The following is a 19,578-nucleotide window of genomic DNA, read 5'->3' as shown; positions in this document are numbered from 1 at the left end:
TACCCGTCAGCCAGTTTCTCTCTTTAGCAGGAATACGGCATACCTGCACCACCTCATGTAATTAATTTTTGTGCATCCTACTATTTTACTTTCAATATTTCTTACAGACACCAAATGTCTACCAGAAGGAAGAAGCTTGCAGTCTGCCCTATCATCACCTCTCTTATTTTCCAAGCCTCGTTCTGCCCCAACCCTGGCATGTTTAAGAGCTCTGCCCAGGAGTGTTTTAGAGATTTTAAAACCTGGAGTTTTTACAGCAGTAAAGTATTTGCTACACTTTGCTTTGCACTGACATATCAGATACCTTTGCTAGAACTGGGCTTTTAAATGCCTGTCTTTTAATCCAAGTTTTATTTATGAGAAATAACTGCAGGAAACATTCTGCCTGTGGGTGACTGAGACCTGCTTCCTGTGTCGTGATCCGTGGCAGAGCCAGCTGGTGGGTAGCAGCAGTAGAACAGATCTTGACAGGTAACTTCGCTCATGTTCAGGAAGACAGATTTTTGTCAAAACACTTTAAACACGTTATCTTCCACTGTAATGATTTTGGCAAACAGTCACATATTTTTGCTTACAAGTTTTTTGTATTTTTTCTTTACCTTTACACTTTTAAAATGTTAAAATGAAGCAAAATCCAGGGTTCCAAGTGCACAGTATGAACAATATAAATAATTTATTGTACTGATAGGCAGATTCACTGTTCCTTCACTTAACATACACAATTGTATTTCACATTGCATGGAGAAACAAGGAGAACAAGCTGGTAAGAAGTTAAATCACTGAGCGTGGAGTGGGAGTAAAGCGGTGAAAGTGAGCTAGCTTAATCTTATTTTTGGGTGTTTTTGTGGCTTTTTTTCAGCAAAGCCCTGTCCTGCACCACTTACTCCTTAACTTTACAAGGCTCAGACTGGAGACAGCCCAAGGCCATTAGACCATTCCTGAAATGGTATTTAGTTGCCTGAGTTCACCTGAGGAATTCAGGGATTCCTTTCATTGGGAGTTCAGTGACTGTAATCTTGAAGGATCGGAGCCTCATTGTTTGAGACACATTTCAAATAAAATGCATTTACTTCTGCCTCTTAAATAAGACGCAGAGATGCATCTGACAAGTTGTATATAGCTAATCTGCTAACCTGGAATTGCTTCTGAAACAGTTGTACATGGAGGCAACATAGTTTTATTTGGCTTTAGGACACAGTCCGATTTCCTTCCTACACCAGTACATACTGGGAGCAAGAACCTGGATGTTCATGGAGTTGTCCAGCATAAAACCGGTGTAAAGTAAAAAGGGAGCCAGGCCAAAAAGACAAAAAAGATGGAAGAAGACAGGGCTGTTTCCATATTATAGTTCCCATTTAGAAAATACCTCTCTAGCATAACAAAAAGCAGATCCCACCATGTAAACTAAATTACTGCATTGGTATAAAATCTGTACTAGAACTTTTGCTTCTTTTAGTGTTAAATTTTAATACTGTTGTTATAGATTGATAATTCAGTGTAAGACCCAAGGAGGCACAGTTTTTTTAAATATTTGTTTTGTCCTTTACATGGTACAGGAAGAACAATCCAGGAGATAGACAGACTAGACACCAACAATCTTAGGATATTAAATTTAATTATAGATTACACAGAATATGATGTAAAAACAGCAATTTACTAGAATAATTATAACCTGCAAAATGTGAAAATAGTTTAGAAAATGGATTGTCATATTCTCTGACACAGCAATAGTCATGAAAGGTACACTTATATTATCATATGTTAATCTGTGTATTAACTATACTACCTGTCATTTAGCCAGGATTCCAAGACGGATTAAAGGCATTTATTTCTGAAGTGCCTATGTTTAAATTCAGTAAAGTTAAACAGCTAGATTGAAAACACTATATTTTTGTCAACTACTGCGTGGAGATCTATCCCGGATGAATGCTTTGTCTATATGCTATGAGTTCGTAATGTGAAGAGTAATTGAAAAACTTCAGAGAGCACAGACCTGTTAAGTGGGTGGTTTGACAACTGAAAATATTTCTTAGTGCCTTGGTAAATTTTGGAAATCAGACATGCCAACATCTCTTTCCTGTTTCAAATGTAAATCATATGTCATCTGAATTCATGCTTTGCATTAAAAAGCATTTAGTTGTAACTGGAAAAGAGATCTGTAGACCTTTTTGTTATGTAGATCAACAAGGAGAAATGTTGCAAGTGTCAAAGGATATGATGACCACAGCAATGTCAGCAGGTTTAATTTTTTCCAGCTGTGTTTATGAAAGCAAAAAAAAAACCAAAAACCAAAACCAACCCTGACATATTTTAGTTTCTTTTTGAATATACAGACTGGCCCAGACATAGACATTCTCTTTATCAATCTTATTGTTACAAAAACTGTACATTACAAACAGTATAGAAACTGAAAGGAATGTGCCACACATCCTGGCTAATTTTCTATATGCAGTTTAAAAATACAGCCTATTCCCTTATAGTGCACAGTTATTGTGTAGATAGAGTACATCACTAGTTAAGTGGACATGATAGAAGAGTTCTAGTTTTCCTCAGCACAGAGAATAAGAGCCAGTTCTGCTCGGTAAAGCTTTCCTCCATCAGACAAGGCCATGATGCTTTTCTTGTATGTCGCAAGGTTGTTAATGTCTAATTCCTATTTAAAGAACAGATAATGCTTTATAATCCTGTTTAGTTACCAGCATGAACAAGTTTGCTTTCAGTGGCAGAAAACGAGAACAAAACAAGGGTATTCTCAGCCTGTCCAACAGTAACATTGCAAATGTTGTTTATGTATTTGTATATTATCCATATTGTACCCATATGTTAGATTGCTGATAGCTGATGTCTCAGAAGGAAGCTTTTGACAGTGTCGCTATGTAATCACAACTCCCCTATTCAGGATTTACACTGCTATGACTTCTGCCAAGATTTTTAGTTGTATTATGACTTAGAAGCTCTATATTTATCTTAATTGGGTGGATTAAAGTGTCCTTAAAATCCAAATTAAATCTAATCTCTAAGGAGAAAAAAGCCCTCTAGGATTACCTTTTTGTTCTTTTCACAGAGATCCTTCAGTAGTGCATCAAGTTCATTTTCATCTATATAGCCATTGCCATCCTGAAAAATAACATTAATTTTAAACATTTATTTTTCATTTCAGAGGTTATGGCTAGTTTTCCACAAATTCAGAAAGTAAGTGCCATCTAATTACACAATTAATAAAAAGGTTTTTTGAAGACTTACTTGATCGTACATCTCAAAGGCTTTATTGAATTCTTTTGCACACATTTTGACACCCTAAATTCCAAAAGGAAAAAAAAATCCATTAACGACACCAGTTATGCGTGGTGGTAACAGGTTACCTTAAGAATGTGAATATTCATACCTGAAATTTAATAAGAAAATTTTCCTGTACAGGGAGTAGTCTTTGGAGAGAAAAACAAAGGTCAAAATATTTAACTGTTTCCATAACAGGGATTGGTGGGTGATACTTGTGAAAAGAGACAGAAGACATACCTGGCCAGTTCAGTAAGCTCCAACTTTCCATCATTGTTTGCATCAAACATCCTGAGCTGAAAGAATATATAATTTTGCATTACTAATCAAAATTAATCAACATAATGAAGAAGATGCTTCTTTGGAAAACTTAAATTCAATTAAATTTAGCCTTTATTTCATGCTGAAATGATGGCCCCAGGTTTTAATCTGTCACATTTGCTGTGTAATATATTTATTTAAAGTACTGAAGAAGTAATTTCTAGTAATTAATTCTACTGCAAAACTCTGATAAGAAACCAGATGAACAATTCTGATTAACCTATCGTAAGGTAGGTCTTAACCTGCCTGCAGTGATGAGTGTCCCATATGAGAAATGTGCATGTGATTATTTATAAATGAGACAACTCTTGACATGATAACATTGTACTTTTGACTTCATGTCACAATCTGATAGTAGCATCATTATTCTCTATTCATAAAGGTGAAACAACAGTTGGGTAAACTTCAATAGAATCCAAGGCATTCAATTCCTTAGACTGAAAATAATAGACATTTCATTCAATTGACTGCTAGGTCTAAATATTTATGTAAAGATTACATTCTGTTTCTGTGATATAGTTCAAGAAAAGAGTGAACAGATGCTGTAGATGATCACATTTTGTTGATGATATGAAAATGGGAAATTAAATGTCTCCAAATAATTATAATGAAGTTATAGAAATAAATATATTAATGTGATTTGACAAGATATGTGAATACTATTGATAATAATTTTTAATCATCCTATTGTATTAAAGTGTTTTCCTTTGAGCCCTTGAAAGCATGAGCTCCTGCTGCCTGAGTGGCACAAGCAGTTTGTATTCGTTATTAGAAATAGATGGAGATATTACACCTATGTGGGACTTCCTCTCCCAGTTTTTATGGCTGCGTAGTTCCATTTTTCTACTTGCAAGTATTATTTTGCTTTTGCTGTATGAAAGAGTCACGAAAGCAGCAAACTGTACAAAACGTTGTCAGACGTTGTGCTGAAAACACCACCACCCACACTCCATCCCATCACTTTCCATCACAGTAATTTTCGATGTAATTTTTAGATAAGAGGAAAAGCAACATCCTGTACTGAGATAAGTGTATATCCTTTTAAAGATAGAATTAATGCCATGAAAAAAGACCCAATTTTGCTTCGTTAATACACAACAAATGGCAAAGGAGACTGGAAGAGACAATTCTTTAAACATCTATTTCTACACAACATCCTGGTTCCTTTTAACGCTTCCTTTCCTTGTATAAAAGCATCTGCCTTGCATCCATTTCCCATGCAAGGAGATTTTCTTTTGGGGGAGGTAAGCAGTGGCAGCTGTGAAGTCAACTTGTTTTGTATTTCGATGAGTTGTTAGTGGCTGGCTGTGCCTGCTTGCAGCTGCTCAGGACCATATGTTTTCTATTAGTCGTCTTTTCTAGTTTCTGAGGAGATTATGAGAGAGCTGGCTTTATTTTTTTTTCTTATTGCTGTTAATTTTCTGTCATTGTGTCTCTCTGCAGAGGCCAGAACTTAGAGCACACTTTAAGATGAAGGTCAAAAAGCCCCCTGAACGAAAAGGATACAAAAGTGACAATTCTAGGTAAACGGTTTATACTGGTCCAACAAACTAGCAGACTTTTTCCAGGAGAAACACAAGTTTTGATCAGCCATTCTCAGGTCAGTTTGAAGGCTGGTGTGTTTACCTAGCATGTTTTTAGTTGTAAAAATATTTTAGAATGAAACCAAGCTGCTAAAACATAAAATGTAGTGCTATGCACTTCCTGAAGACAAGACTTCCGAGTCTTTTGGTTTTTTGGTTGAAACATCCACTCAGAAGCCTATCCTGGTCCCTACCATGGAGCACCATAGCTGTGGGATGGAAGAAGTGCCCCAAGGATGGGCTGATTTAAGGCCAGGGAAGTGACGGTTTTGTTCTAATGTGTACCTAAAACGTCAATTTCTCCTTCTTGAAGGGGGGAAGAAGGAAAGAGTGAGATGTTTGTCAGTTTGAGAAGTCACTATGCAGTGATGGCTTTTAAGGCAAGAGACAGACACTACAGCACTGTAGGAAGGCAAAACATAGAAAGTAACCCCAAAATCATTCGATCTAAACATAATAATGTAATTATGAACAGCACAATTTTTCTCCTATGAACTGTGAAGTCTTCAGTTTTACAACTAATGGCACAGGGAAGCATAACAGGGGCAAATAGTATGGTATGGTCTGATATTATATAAATACCAAGGAGATTCAAAATACCAAAGTTTTTTTTGTTTTTTTTTTAAGCAGCACTGAAAACTGCCCATCAAAGCTCTGTAGCTGCAATAGTACTTGCAGTGCTAGATGCCACAGTCATCTCTCTGTTGCAATGACATATAAGCCTGATTAGGGCCTGGTAGGGCTCCAAGTCATCTGAAGCCTTCCAGTGGCTAAAGATAAAGAGTTTGGATTAATCCAGTCTTGAGGAAATATGCCTGTAAATTATCTTACCATTATTTCTGTGTATTCTGTTAGCTTTGAGTCTTCAATCTGCTTATTTGCTTTCTGTAATAAATCTTTCAAGAAGCTCTGTTAAAATAAATAGAAGAGTAATAGGTGAATTTTCATCTACAGTATAAAATGCTTGATTTGCTAACTTTAGATTAAGGTAATGGGAAATACTATTTTACTCTACATTAGTATTTACTGCTGAAGTTCCTAATAGGGATGAAGAGAAGTAGTAATTAACAGCTAAGAATATAACAGTTTCTTTTGATCAATTCAAGTATACTGAATATTTTTATTGGAAAAAGTGACTCATAAAACCTTCTGCATTTTATGCCATTTGTTGTATTGTGAATTTGGAAAAAATAGTTTGGCTTTCAAGTACACTGCTTCCTAATCAGCTCTATCAGTAAAATAAACTAATTAACCTTGAGCTTCCTTGAAAACTTTGATGCCTAATCACTTTTTGCAACATAGGAACAATTTTACAGAAAAGATCAATGATTAATCAAGTTTTTTCCTTGCCTATGGCAGTACCTGGTGCTGGAAGTGAATGTTAACCTATGTTGCTCCTTCCTACCTTGTATTTTAAATGTGTGCAGCCAGTTTCACTGGATTTTTTAAAAATGAGAATCTGATATAATATCACATGACTTTAAACACCAGCCATTTTTACTTTAAAAAATAAGATTGTTGCCACCCATTCAGTGGTTTAAATTTGTCTACTAAATATGTGACATTAAAAAAGAAAGATATCAATTTAACAAGGGCATTACGAGACCTCGATGTCTGTATACCTGTCAATGCTCAATGAAGTACTTCACTACTGTCACCAGCTGGAGCGTCAGTATCTTTGTGGAATTTCAGGCCACAGTTTAAGACAGAAAATGGGGTAGCTCATAAGAAAATCTATTTGTATGTAGAAAACATTCTTGAACTTGAATGCAACCATGTCAATTGTCATATTACTGATACCTGCTATAGGTCTTCCAGCCTGGCCCCCTCTGTGCTGGAAGGGAAGGCCTTTCTGGCCGCTTGTATACAAAGAACATGACTGAAATGTTGTAAATGAACGTTACGGAGGCATGTTTAATCTTGTGTGCTTTGATGGAAAATAGAACTGGAAAGGGCATTGAAAGGCTGTTCAGCCCATCTCCATTTCTCAAGACAGGATCATCTATATCTAAATTTCCTGAGTTACTGTCTGATCTGAGCTATTGCCGAACCTTTCCTAAATACAGGCAGTGATGGAGAGTCTGCCTCTCCCTTAGACAACGTATTCCGCTGCCTTTACTATTGTTAGAAAGGTTTCCTGATTTCCAGCTTAAATTTCTCTTACAAAGTTGTAAGTGGGTGACCTCGTCACATAGCAAATACTTTAAATGTTTGGGCTTGTCAAAAAATAATGATCTAAAAATAAAACTGGACATTTATGTCTTATTTTCAACATGTTAAAATGGCCTGTTTCTCTGAGGCAGACAAAATCTTGCAGCACAAGAGGGATGGGTCCATTAAGGATCCAGTTAAAATGTCTTCATTCTTCAGCTGGTCCTCAATCAGCCTGGCCTTTTTAAGTCTATTTGAAATTACAGCAGCTGGCAACAGTCCTTAAGGCATGGTCTAACAGTTCTCAAGTGCTACATGCCTGGCCTCTTCCTGATCCTACCAACTTTAGACACGCCAACCTGCTGTGACCAGCCAGCAGAAGAATGGGCTCATTTGCCTGAGGGTTACCTTGAGGTAGGATCCGCAGCAAATGTCATGCAGATACCAATCCCAAAGAGGAAAGGAAAAGGAAAAAAAGATGTGAATTATCTGATGTGGATTCGTCTTCTGAACAGAAGAGCTGTAAGTATTTCAGACAGTTTGATCTCCGGGTGCTTTAGTTAACAAAGCATATGTAGTAGTTCTTTAGAATACCACACATGGGCAAAATAGTCCAAATTAGATGGGTGGACACTACTAGGTCTTTCTCTTGCCATGAACTGTTTTTACTCATCTGAATTTAAAGCTACAGTAATGTAACAAGTGCAACTGAACTGTGGAAAATAACACCTTTCTACTCAGAGTTTGCTGTATATGAGCATTTCTCCTATGAGGAAGGGCTGAGAGAGCTGGGACTGGTTAGGCAGGAGAAGAGAAGGCTCAGGGGGACCTTGTGAGCATATATAAATACTTGAAGGGAGGGTGCAAAGAGGATGAGCCGGGCTGGTGCCCAATGGGCACAAACTGAACATGGGCTCCCTCTGAACATCAGGAAACACTTCTTCACTGTGAGAGTGACTGAGCACTGGCACAGGTTGCCCAGAAGGGTTCTGGAGCCTTCATCCATGGAGATATTTGGAAGCCATCTGGACATGGTCCTGGGCAACTGGCTGTAGGTGGCCCCACTTGAGCAGTGGGGTTTGACCAGATAATGTGCGGAGGTCCCTGCCAACTATTCTGTGATTCTTCAGCATCTCCAAATTTCTGTTAGTTTTATGACTCTAGTTTTAAGGCTTGTTAATTCTGCAAGGCTGAGATGGCTAATGGAATAATCTCAGTTCTGCTCTTCCTTGTGCGAATTAAACTGATACCAAAATCCCACCAAATTAACCAAGCAAGGGCAACACAATTCCAGTTGTGTTAGCCTAATAGTATTACAGTGGAAACTGTAGGGTTACATGATACTTGAGAGAGCGTGATCTGTCCAGCAGCATAGTGATTAATGGTAGTGATGCCCTTAGGAAGAAAAACAGCAAAACAGCCCTCATCCCTAATGTACCACAAAAAGAACAACATAGCTTTCAGAGGCCTATCTTGCTTTCTTAATCTTTCTTACTTCTAATCTAGAGTACCTGCTACCTTATGTCACTTGAGACAAACATTGATCTGAATTAAAACACACTTTAAAAAACATGGATCAGATTAGAGTTTCACTTTAAATAATTTACTGGTGATAAAAACGTTAGCTAATCATATTGCTTTTTGGTCATGTTTGAGATGCAAAAACATGCACGGGTGGGCCTGAAGAAACCGATAGCAGCACAGGTTGTAATCCAACGCCTGTTCACATGTCGTGCATACTCATAGGTATTGGTTTACCTTAAGTTCCTCAGAATCAATGAAGCCACTGTGGTCGCTGTCATATTTTCTCCATGTCTGCAATCAGAAGAGGAATGCTTTAATGATAAATTTATGGCAAGCGGGTCTTGGATGATTTTACAAAAGGCAGTTTTTCATACTGTACCTGCATGAAATCTTCACTTGACTTTAGCTGCTGGCACCTGAAGAACAACAGGAAATTCTCTTCTGTCGGTAGTATCTGAGCAAGCTGTAACAGAATTTAAGATTAAATTTTGATCCTTCATTAGGCCAGCTGAGCCTGTAAAAGAGCATGAAACTTTTTTAAAAGGGTATGAAATTCTTTGTGCTGATAATGCCCTATTGTGGCCCCATAGGAAGCTTCATCCTGTTAGCTGAAATGTTTGGAAGATGCCTCTGAAAGACTCCTGGCTTGCATCTCTGCTATATTCATCAAGGCCAAACAGAACTGAGGTCTGAGAGAAGGGAGTGAGACAGCACTTTACCAAAGGGGTAGCTGGGGAAAGAGGGGAAAAAATTCACCTGTGCAGAGTTAGGACCTGAGGTGAAAACTTTGGAATTAGCACGAAGGGAAAGCATAACGCTATTTAAAGGATAAGTGTGAAGGACCATGAATTATGAAAGTGAGGAAAATAGACTACTCACAGATACTGAGGAAGAGGAGAGAGGAACACTGACATGAAGAATACATTTGTAAGAAAAACAGAAAAATATATCAAAAAGCCAGGACAAAAAAAGAAAGCAGGGAGGGTAAGGGGATGGCAACCGGTGATCATTTGTCAGGCACAGAGATGTGTTCAAGAAGAGCTATAAATACCAAAAAGAAATCAAAAGGGCTTTTAGCCCTGCAAAATCAGGGGTGGTTCTTCCAATGCCTTTGCTCTGCAAAAGTCTTTTTTAAAATCAGACATTATTGTACTGATTATTGAAAATGTTCATTTACTATAACTCAATTTTGGCAAGTGACAAATGTAGAAGATGGAGACTATGCTGTATAATTTAATGTAAAATCATGATTTGTTTTTAACAAAAGCTCAATATTTTTTCTGTCCTCAAAATGTATGAAATGTGTTTTGATTAAGGAAAACTTTTTACTTGAAGAATAGACCAGCTGTGCTTACTAGGAAGAGAAAATGGAGAAAGACAGATTTCTTAGCTGCATTCTTTTATGAAAAAATGACATCTGCAGACTTCCGGAGCTCCATCTGAAAATTTTGATTCAAATTTTTTGGTTTTCTGCATTCATTGCACACCCTCAAAATGCTTGTTCTGCCTATTTCAGTGCTATTGCCTAATTGCTCAGGCCTTTTTACTGGGTTCCAGCAGTGTAGTAGGTGAGTTCAGCTCTCTCTCTCACCCTACAGGCACGACAAAGATACGGAGACAGATCTCTCAATTCTCTAAAATTATCTGTGCAAGCAATCAGTTATATTATTGAAGTGTTGGTACAACTGAAAAGAAACACCAGTGCATTCTCCTTATAAAAATGGAGCAGCTGATGACAGACTGTCAGGTCCATCAGAGTGTTCTGCGTGCTTTTGCTAAATGGCTGAACACCAAACCTAATCAACTTAAGCAATGTGGTTTTGTCAGCAGCTTTAGAAACTACTTCATTATAAATAGCATATACACGTGTGGGTAACTATATGCTCATATGTACAGAATAGCTAAATGTGTGTAACTTTGTACTGATTTATCGAAAGATTTATTTATTTCTCCCATGGCAGGGGAGCTTTGATTTTTAGAGTAAATCAACATTCCTACCCAACAACGAACATTGAATGGAAGAACTGATTATAATAATAAGCACAGTTCAGGGGAAGGGACTGATTATGACAATGAGGGAGGGTTTACATGTGTGGAAATTATGATGTCATTCATGGGACCTCTATAGCTAACTCTGGTGATTTTTGCAAGGGCACTGTAAAATAGTACAAGGTACAAGGGCAAATGGAAAATTGTGACTTTCCAAAGAATCATTAACAGCTTACTAGAAGTACCAAACTATATTTGAGGTACAGAATACATTACCTCTGGAAGAAAATTACCTTATTTTAAGCTATACTTCTCACCCTTTAAAAGTCTCAGGGGAAAGCACAGGCTTTGACATTACAAAGATGTAGTAGCTCAATATCCAGCATTAGCTCAGGCTTCTGCCAAAAAAGTCTTTAGTGTTTTCGTAATAGAAACAATATAGCTAAAGGGAAGTCCAGTTCTCTAAGCTCATGCATCAAATAGCGTGAAATTGCTTTTTGTGGAAAACTCTGCCTTACTAAGGGATGAGGAGATCATGTGGAAACTGACTCAACTTCCCAGTCTCCGTTATAGCACTACAGAGAGGAAAGATGGAAACCTGGTGCTATTTCTGATGATAACTTCTTTGTAAGGATAAGCGTAGGGGGACTCCATGAGCATGTTTGAATAAGAGTACAGACCGCTACAAGTTCATGTATGGCAGCAAGAGCAGTTTAGTGAGCGTTTCTGTGAGCTCTGCTATTTTTATGGAAAATGTTGGCTATTTCTGCATCGTGAGTAATAGAGGACAACCACAAAACCTGAAACTGGCTTGACTCTTCTCTGCTCAGCTGGAGGCTGAGGTCTGTCTTCATAGGTCACCTAGCAGAAAAAATGCTCTCAGTACTTAAAACAATATCAGAACTATTTTCTAGAAATCATTCTCTAAGTAAATTCTGTTGATATTTAATGTTATTTAAAATTCATTTCACCTAAAACAGTAAATTTGCTTTTTAAAATCCTGTAATAGAGAATGGAAGTGCAAAGAATATTTTAGGCTAATAAGTAGTTATTTTCATGGCAGCAGTAAGCTTCAAATAATTTGAATGTGGAATTACCACAGTCCTGAGTTTCAAAACCTTGGGTTTCACACCCACGTTTTAGTGACGGTGTTGGTCTGAATAAGTATAAAAGGTGAAAGAAAGGTCCCTTATACAAGACAAGCAAGTGGACAGGTCAGACACTGCCTTTAGCTGCAGGGCACTGGATAAAAGCTAGTGAACTAACTGCAGTGTGCTTGCAAAGAGAATTGCCACTTAATCTGAGCTGAAAATCCACTCCTTCCTCTGTGAAGCCACCCAGGCCTCCTCTTTATCTCAGTCAACAGACCTTTCCTGAAAACTCGTTACTCGCTAGGATATTTTCCGTTGGCTATGGGGGTTATTCACTGTGGTGGCTGGGAGTCTGAATGGCTTTACATAATTTCTTTTAAACAGCATTCATACACTTTTTCAGAAAAAACATTTCACGTACTATGTAAATGGGAGCAATCTGGAATTACGGGACATGTTTGTTTATGAGGAAGGAGACTCAAGTCCAAATACTAACTTTAATATCATACTGCTCTACATGTACAACACATTTCATCTGAGTCCCATCAGCACTTTCCAAATCAAGCTTGATGCTGAGGTAAGTGAAATAAAATATAGCTATTGGGTTAGGAAATTGCTATATTAAGGGAGAAAGTCCCTTCAGTCACTGAACTGCGTACTGTCACTATTCAATGGTTTCCGTGGATGCTGAGCATGCTTGACACTTCACTGGGGGTGGTGAGCACTGCACCATATCAGGTCCTATCAGATTTGTTCACCTTTACCCACGAAGTCAACAGTAGAATCAGAAATAGAATTTGAAAGGTAAAACTTTCAGTTATCTTTCCTAAGCAAAGAAACACAGTCTTTTTCAGGCACTGTCTACACTTCCGTCTCGCATCCGATGCTTGCTATTACACATATTAAAAAATACTAAATTCAATAGGATTCTTCAATACCAAATGAATAAGCACCTGTTAGTCTGAAGCCAAACAATTTGTTAGTCCAAACAAGCATTAATCCTTTTTAGATGCAGAACTATTTGATCAATGCTAAGCATTGTCAAAAGATGCATTTTTAAAAAATCAATTATAGCTGCAAGTGAAACAAACTCTTCATATTTCCATGGCAATGTAGTCATAATTATGTATGCATTTAAACAAGTTTATGCAATTCAGACACACGACAGAGGAGAAAAGATACCCTGAAATGATCTATTATTTCAGCAGCGATATTTCCTGTTGATTTTAACAGATTCTAGTCAGTCCTCTATTTTAAAATTAGCTACTGACCCAAAGTTGGTTACTGGAAAAATTTTGCAGATCTGGCTTGTTTCCAGCTGTTTCTTAATTAGCTCTCTAGGTCAGATTTCTTATTATCAGGGAAAAAAAATAGCATTTAATAATAAAGTCTCACTTTAATAATAAGTCTTACTGCACTCAGAGTGACATAAATGAGTCGTAGATTTAGGCTTGAAAAAGTGACTTCTCAAGCTGTAACCCCGCGTTCTCTCCTTTATGACTTGCAGCACTGAACAGTGAAAGCGAGAGAAAACACAACGGCTCTCCCTTCCTAGGAAGCTGTCTAAATTATACAATTGTTGAGCGGCTGCATGTGTAGAAAGCGCCGGTTATCTTTGCCCTCTTTAGAAAGTGGTGGTAAGGAATAGGGGAATTTTCTGCCTGAAGCTCTGTTAAAGTTCAAGAAAGGAATTTATAAGAACTCCTGATCTAATTTAACAGGATTAACGTGCTCTCCTACCATATATGTGTTTTTTAGAACAGACTATATACAGTGATTGCCCAATTGCATTCACTTGTGTGTTGTCCTCACTATAGGAGTGGTGACAGAGCCAAAGGGTTCAAAATCATAGGTAGAAATAAATCACATTACCTTTCACAATTTAAATTTCTAAAATAGAGCTCTTACCTGCTTTGCAGGAAAACTGAATTGCTGTTAATGCTTATTTGTACTGAATAAAGCGTACAAAGTTAAATGAAGTGTAGTGAAATGTCTGGAGAGGGGTAAGGAATACCTTACTTTTTGTTAATGAAAAAAATTTCATTAGTGAAAAAAATACTGAAGATATTAAGATGGGAAGAAATTTTCTGTGTAACTAAAAATCCAAAATATTTACATCTTATACTCACATTGTTCTGTGCTCAATGTATTTTCTACAAGTAAACATGTCAGTCTTTTTTTTATAAAGTAACAGTCTTACCTCAACTATTCCTATTTTTCCATCAGTAGCCTTCCCATATTGGTCCACAAAAGCTTTCATTTCAGGTGTTAAATCCTGTGAAGTTACAATGAGGGAATCATTACTTTAAGATACAGAGAAACATGTAAACCTACTTGAATATTCTATTAGTTGCCAAATAATACACTACATTTAATGAAGTACTCAAACTTACTGCAGCTAGTTTAAATGAAATTGAGTAATTTTTATCATGAATAATGTCATTGTGATGAATTTTACTTCCTAAGGAATTACATTATAATCAGTGTGAATGATTGGCATCTAAATACTTAGAAGTCCTATTTTAGTTTACAGAATGAAAAAATTATAAAGGCAAGTGTGTTGGAAGATGTGTATAAGAGCTCCTTTGTTTAAGAGGATGACAGTGAAGTTCATAGGCAATTATTTTCTCAGCTTTCATTTTTAAATTAGTAACTTGAAGGCAATGCAAAATCTTTCACAATAAGAAACATTTCAGTATAATACATCTGAACACCAAAATAGCCTTTCCACGTCTTTGGGTTCATTTTTCCTGAACAATGGATGCTATAATAGCCCTAAAAGAACTCATCACGATATCATATTTTTCAGTCAAGTATTTGGTTCATAAAAACAGAGTCAAACTGTCACTGCTGAAATGTAGAGAGGCAGATTTAGGAGGGAGAAAACTTTGAGCAGTACCTTAAATCTGACAGAGTAAAGCCAGCGTAATTGTTCTTCATATACCCGTTAGACATCTGTTCTCTAAAGGCTGTCCTCACTCTAGGCTACGGCAAAGGTGCCAGGCTTGGGGTGAATATCTAAATATTTGATTTCACACTTCAACTTGACTTGCCTTGTTTTGGTATCAGCTGCCATCAACATTCAATACTAATTAAACATTTAACACTCTCTATATTTCTTAGAGGTGTAAGCTAGTAAAACCACGCAGCAAGAATCAGGACTACAGTTGTATTTAAATATTGGACAATTCTATGGTTATAGATAAAGATACAGCAGTCTTTGGAAATTAAGAGTTTAGTTGCTATAATAGATCTGATTATATAGGACCTAAGTGATTCTCTCACTGGAGACACAGGGAATCTCAGCTGCACAAAGTCCATTGCAGTTTGGCCCAAATTTCAACTACCAAAGCTAACTAAAATGTCAGTTCCTTGTAGCTGATAAAATCATGGCCTAGTATCCTATTTCTGTCAAAGTCATCCATGGCAGGTTAGTAATTTGCCATGGCTTTAATTAGAGATGTGGTTATTAATACAATGCTCTTCAATGTCACCTTTCATCTAATGATCCCAAAGTGGGGACAAATTTGCTTAGCAGATAGAATGGAGAATTTAGACCCCTGGATTTTAATTAGTCCTGGTTAAATATTTTGCTGTTCTTTCTAGTAGCAGCTCTGCAGTGCCAGACAGTGTCCAGCCATTGAAGGAGGCACAGCTCATTACAGGTTAAACAAAACAGGATGCTCATCCTCCACTACATTATTCAGAAAGGGGTTTTTATTTTTGGTGTTCACTTCACCTGCTCATGAGCTGCCTGATGAGTTATTCAAGTTATATTATTCAAATAAATGTTTTCAGTCAAAAGAGCTTGCCTAAGTTTAACCAAGACTAGTCCTAAACTTGATACAGAAGCAGTGCTCTGTGTCTGAAATTAAGAAACTAGCCACTCACACCTCAGTCTCTCCTTTTAAAACTTAAGAAACACTTATCCAACCAAGCGGAGCTGTAGAAAAAAAATAGCTTTTTTTTAATATGATTTGAAAATGTAAGTATAGATGGCACTACAGAAACACTTCCATGACTGTATGCATAAACATCTATTAAATAATGTATTTATGCGGAGAAATATTGTTATTGCCTCTATATGCAGAGAAAGTGGGAAAGAGATGTGGAATATTTCAGCCGAGATCCACCTATTGACCCTCTATCAAGCTCTGTGCTAGTCACTTATACCCCACACCTTCTTTTGGTGATCAGCATACCTAAATAAGGAAGGTATTACATAAGGGGGAGCAATAAGTGGAAGCTATGCTTATATACTTACATAGCTTTTATCTTTAAAAAAGAGGCAGTTATTTCAAAATGTCCGAAAGTATATCAGATCAATTCACTATCTACCATAGTGAATGAAGCGAAAAGACATAGTGCAGCCAAAGAAAAGCCCAAGCCCTAACACCTCCAAGTACATGTCCAGCCTTTGGGACTAGCATGAATCAGGCTGCATGCCACTGCTCTGTCTGAGAAAAAGCAACTGTGAAAGTACGGGCTTGCTGAGAGGATTAATAAAAGGATTAGAATTAGAACATAATTAGAACAGTTCTGTAGTTGGGAAGAATATTGGGAAAATTTAAACCATCTTATTTGATGACAGAATCAATGTAATTCTTTAATGCATATGGCATGACTGATGTAAAATCCAGCTATGAAGAATGCATAATTGAATATTTCAAAAATAGTGAGCAGGAGAGTGACCTGAAATGCAGAAGTTAATGATGACGAAGCAGCTTTGGGGTGTTAAAAGAAGGACAGCTGAGGAAATGACATATAACCTACACTAGTTTCTCAATGTGTCCCTTCTGGCAAAAGAATAGAAATTCAAAGCTACTGAATTAGTATCCCATGAGACAAGACACGAACTAATGAGATGCTTGTTTGGCAAATGAGCTTTCAAATCCAAGAATCAGCTTAGATTTGAAACCTAAGGTGACATATATCCATAATCCAGAAAAAGACTTCAGGGATGAAGGTAACATCTACCAAAGGCAGAGCCAATGGAACAAAGTGCTGAATTTGATGTTGCTACTGTAGGTTACTCTTTTCAGCAGAACACTCCGATGGTAGGTTTGAATCACAGAAATGGGAAAGGAAAATTCAGTTAAACACCTGAGCATTTTTAAAATATAGTGTGAGATACAGGCAGAGGTTATTTTTTTAAAAAAAGCATAAATTATAACATTTGTAGCAGGTAAGAATGATCCTGAAAGGCTTTTCTGTGTTATAAGAGCAGGCTCTGTTTTTAAGAAGAGATGCATGCTTGCTTTGAGAGAAAAGAATCTGATCTTAAAATGATAAATATTTTTTCCTTAAGCATCTAATTAATTTTTTAACTACTGAATAATATATCAGCATTTCTACTAAGAATGCCATTCATACTAAATATACACAGGCTTTAATATCTTCTTTCCAATGGGTATACTGAAGTTTCCTGCACTTCAATATAGAAAAGAGATTTGTTCTTTTGCAATACTTGAAAGGTTCTGAGGTTGTGTTTAGTCTTTTCTGTGGAAAGAAAAAAAAAAAAAGAATTTTTCCCTCTAAAAAACACATTCCTTTCCCAGTTTTCTTTTTTTTTTTTTTTTTTTAGTTGCTTAGGGTTTTAATTTTAGTTTAAACTTACACTAATGAAAACGGGTGCCTACATCAATGGCTATAAGAACTAACTGGTACCAAGACCTCAGTAACATCAGAGGCATTGCTGGGAGACAGAATTTCAGATGCGTGAAGTTTACACTCAGACAATTAAAAGCATGATACAATTTTCCACAAAATAAATTAAGAAGCATATTATTTTTTTTTAATTTACTTCTAAATTATACAGCAATTTTTAAAGCAAAGTTGATTATTGAAAAGCTATTTCTTCGTTTGGAGATATTCTTATGAGGGTGTTATCTATATCCCCCCCCATGCCATCCAGTTAAATTATATTTTCTGTTACTTCAGAAGTCTTTTAGCACAGGTTGATTTAGATAGACTTAATCAGGTTTTATATTTAAGTTTGATGCTAAGCAGCCTGTTTTAGAAACCAATTACTTTAAAGGCAATTTATTTGTTAAAAAGGTTCACTTCTATTTTAATTCAAAACTTGACACTGAATCTTTCATTTCTATCCTTCTTTTTTCCCCTTCTCTCTTTTTTTTTTCCCCACATGGGTATAGTTTGGAGAAAATTTATAATTAGTGCTTTAATAACTCATACACAGAATTGTTTTTGACAATATTGTCAAAAACTTTGCTGTCTCTCCGAACAATTTAAACTACCAGGATTTGGTATTCATCCTCCTGGTGTACAACACTGATGAAGGGCAAAAAGTGGTGAGCACTCATCTGCAGATCTATTTACTGACCACCAAGGGGCACAAATGCATTTCAGCCCATGCTGCCCATTCGGTATGAAAGTAAAACAGAGTCCAACTAACTTGAAGTGTTTTTATCCCCTTTTTTTTTTTTTTTTTTTTTTTCCTTTTTAGTGCCAGTACATATCCCGATCAGGTAAGATTAATTGCAGTGGGATAAGGTCCCTTCCATTACAAAAGAGTAGCGTCCACGCATTTCTTGACTTTTCAGATCGTAGCCTGGCAAGACGTGAGCAGGACCCGCTCTCCAGGGAGGTGGACCCTGGCCTCGCCTTTCCAAAGCAGACGATTTATTTCATTTGCAACCTGCTGATTTCTAACCGAGCTACTTCCCTTTGCCTGGTGAGGCAAGTGCATGACCAGTGTGATAGCAAGAGAACAGAAGGAACCGGGGCACTGGAGTTTGCTCAAGAACACTCTTCTTTCCTGGAGAAGGTGGAAAAGTGGGGCGAAACGTTAACCTACCAAGCCTGCCTTCTTCCGCGCCTGCTGCAGCTCCTGGATGAAGTTTTGTAGCTCCTTCCCATCCATGTACCCATTGCCTACAACAGAAAGAGTTACGGCTGTGGTCACCGCTCCCGCCAAACTCTCTCTGCTCTTCGGGGCTGGCAGGGACGTCCCTGGCCCCCGCGCTCCCTCCCGGCAGAGCGGCCCCCTGCACGCCCCCCCGGCACCCACCCCAGCCCCTGACGGCTCCGGGGCTGCGCCGGGCGGGCGCGGAGCGGAGCCGGGCTCGGGGCTGCTTTCGGGCGGGGAGCGGTGGGGTCCCCCCCCAGCCTCCCGCGGGCCTGCCCCCCCTCCCACCCGCGCCCCCCCCCCCCCCCCCCCCCCCCCCGCCGCCCCGGGGAGGAAGGAGTCACCGTCGGAGTCGTAGTGGTGCCAGATCTCGAAGAACTGGGCGGCCGAGATCTCCACGCCCTGCAGGTGGGTCTCCGCCGTCATGGTGCGGGGGGCGCGGGGGGCGCGGCGGGGGCGCGGGGGGCGCTGTCCGCGGTGCTGACTCTGCCCGCGGCCGGCGACGACCACGGCGGCGGCGGCGGCGACTGCGGCGGCGGCTCCGACGGCTCCTCCCGCCGCCGCCCCGCCGAGGGTTATTTATGGGGCCGTCCCGGCCGGGCCACTCCCCCCGGCGCTGCCCTCCCTCTCCGCGGGGCCCGGCGCGGCCTCCCCGCCCTGCGCGGGGGGGGCCGGGGTCGCCCTACCCGGCCCCCCGGGGACGGTCGCCCCTACGGGTGGGTGGGAGTGCGGGGTCTGCTGGTGCCGGCTGGAAGCCCCCGAGCAGAGGGAGCAG

General features: G+C 38.7%; 1 protein-coding gene across 1 annotated transcript; it reads right to left on the bottom strand.

The window, feature by feature from the left end:
* Positions 1–649: 649 nt before the first annotated feature.
* Positions 650–19,371, bottom strand: CALB1 (calbindin 1). Its single transcript, XM_064442440.1, has 11 exons — positions 19,148–19,371; positions 18,753–18,829; positions 14,136–14,210; positions 9,235–9,318; positions 9,090–9,146; positions 6,012–6,089; positions 3,517–3,572; positions 3,386–3,425; positions 3,244–3,297; positions 3,046–3,117; positions 650–2,653 (listed from the first exon to the last, which is right to left on the bottom strand). Exons 1-11 carry the CDS (start codon positions 19,227–19,229, stop codon positions 2,540–2,542), a joined length of 789 nt encoding a protein of 262 aa, XP_064298510.1. The 5' UTR covers positions 19,230–19,371; the 3' UTR covers positions 650–2,539.
* Between the last annotated feature and the right edge of the window lie 207 nt (positions 19,372–19,578).

This window comes from Phalacrocorax carbo, chromosome 2 (assembly GCF_963921805.1).
Source record: "Phalacrocorax carbo chromosome 2, bPhaCar2.1, whole genome shotgun sequence".
NCBI lineage: Eukaryota > Metazoa > Chordata > Aves > Suliformes > Phalacrocoracidae > Phalacrocorax > Phalacrocorax carbo.
Note: the sequence above shows the minus strand (reverse complement) of the source record. Positions and strands in the feature narration are given on the sequence as shown.

Bases quoted from the DNA above. Each gene is read 5' to 3' on its own strand.
- CALB1 (XM_064442440.1), bottom strand. From the start codon at position 19,229: ATGACGGCGGAGACCCACCTGCAGGGCGTGGAGATCTCGGCCGCCCAG. The intron at 3,573-6,011 runs GTAAGATAATTT...ATATTCTTTCAG, and splicing joins CAGAATACACAGAAATAATG to CTCAGGATGTTTGATGCAAA. The intron at 3,426-3,516 runs GTATGTCTTCTG...TTCTCTCCAAAG, and splicing joins GAGCTTACTGAACTGGCCAG to ACTACTCCCTGTACAGGAAA.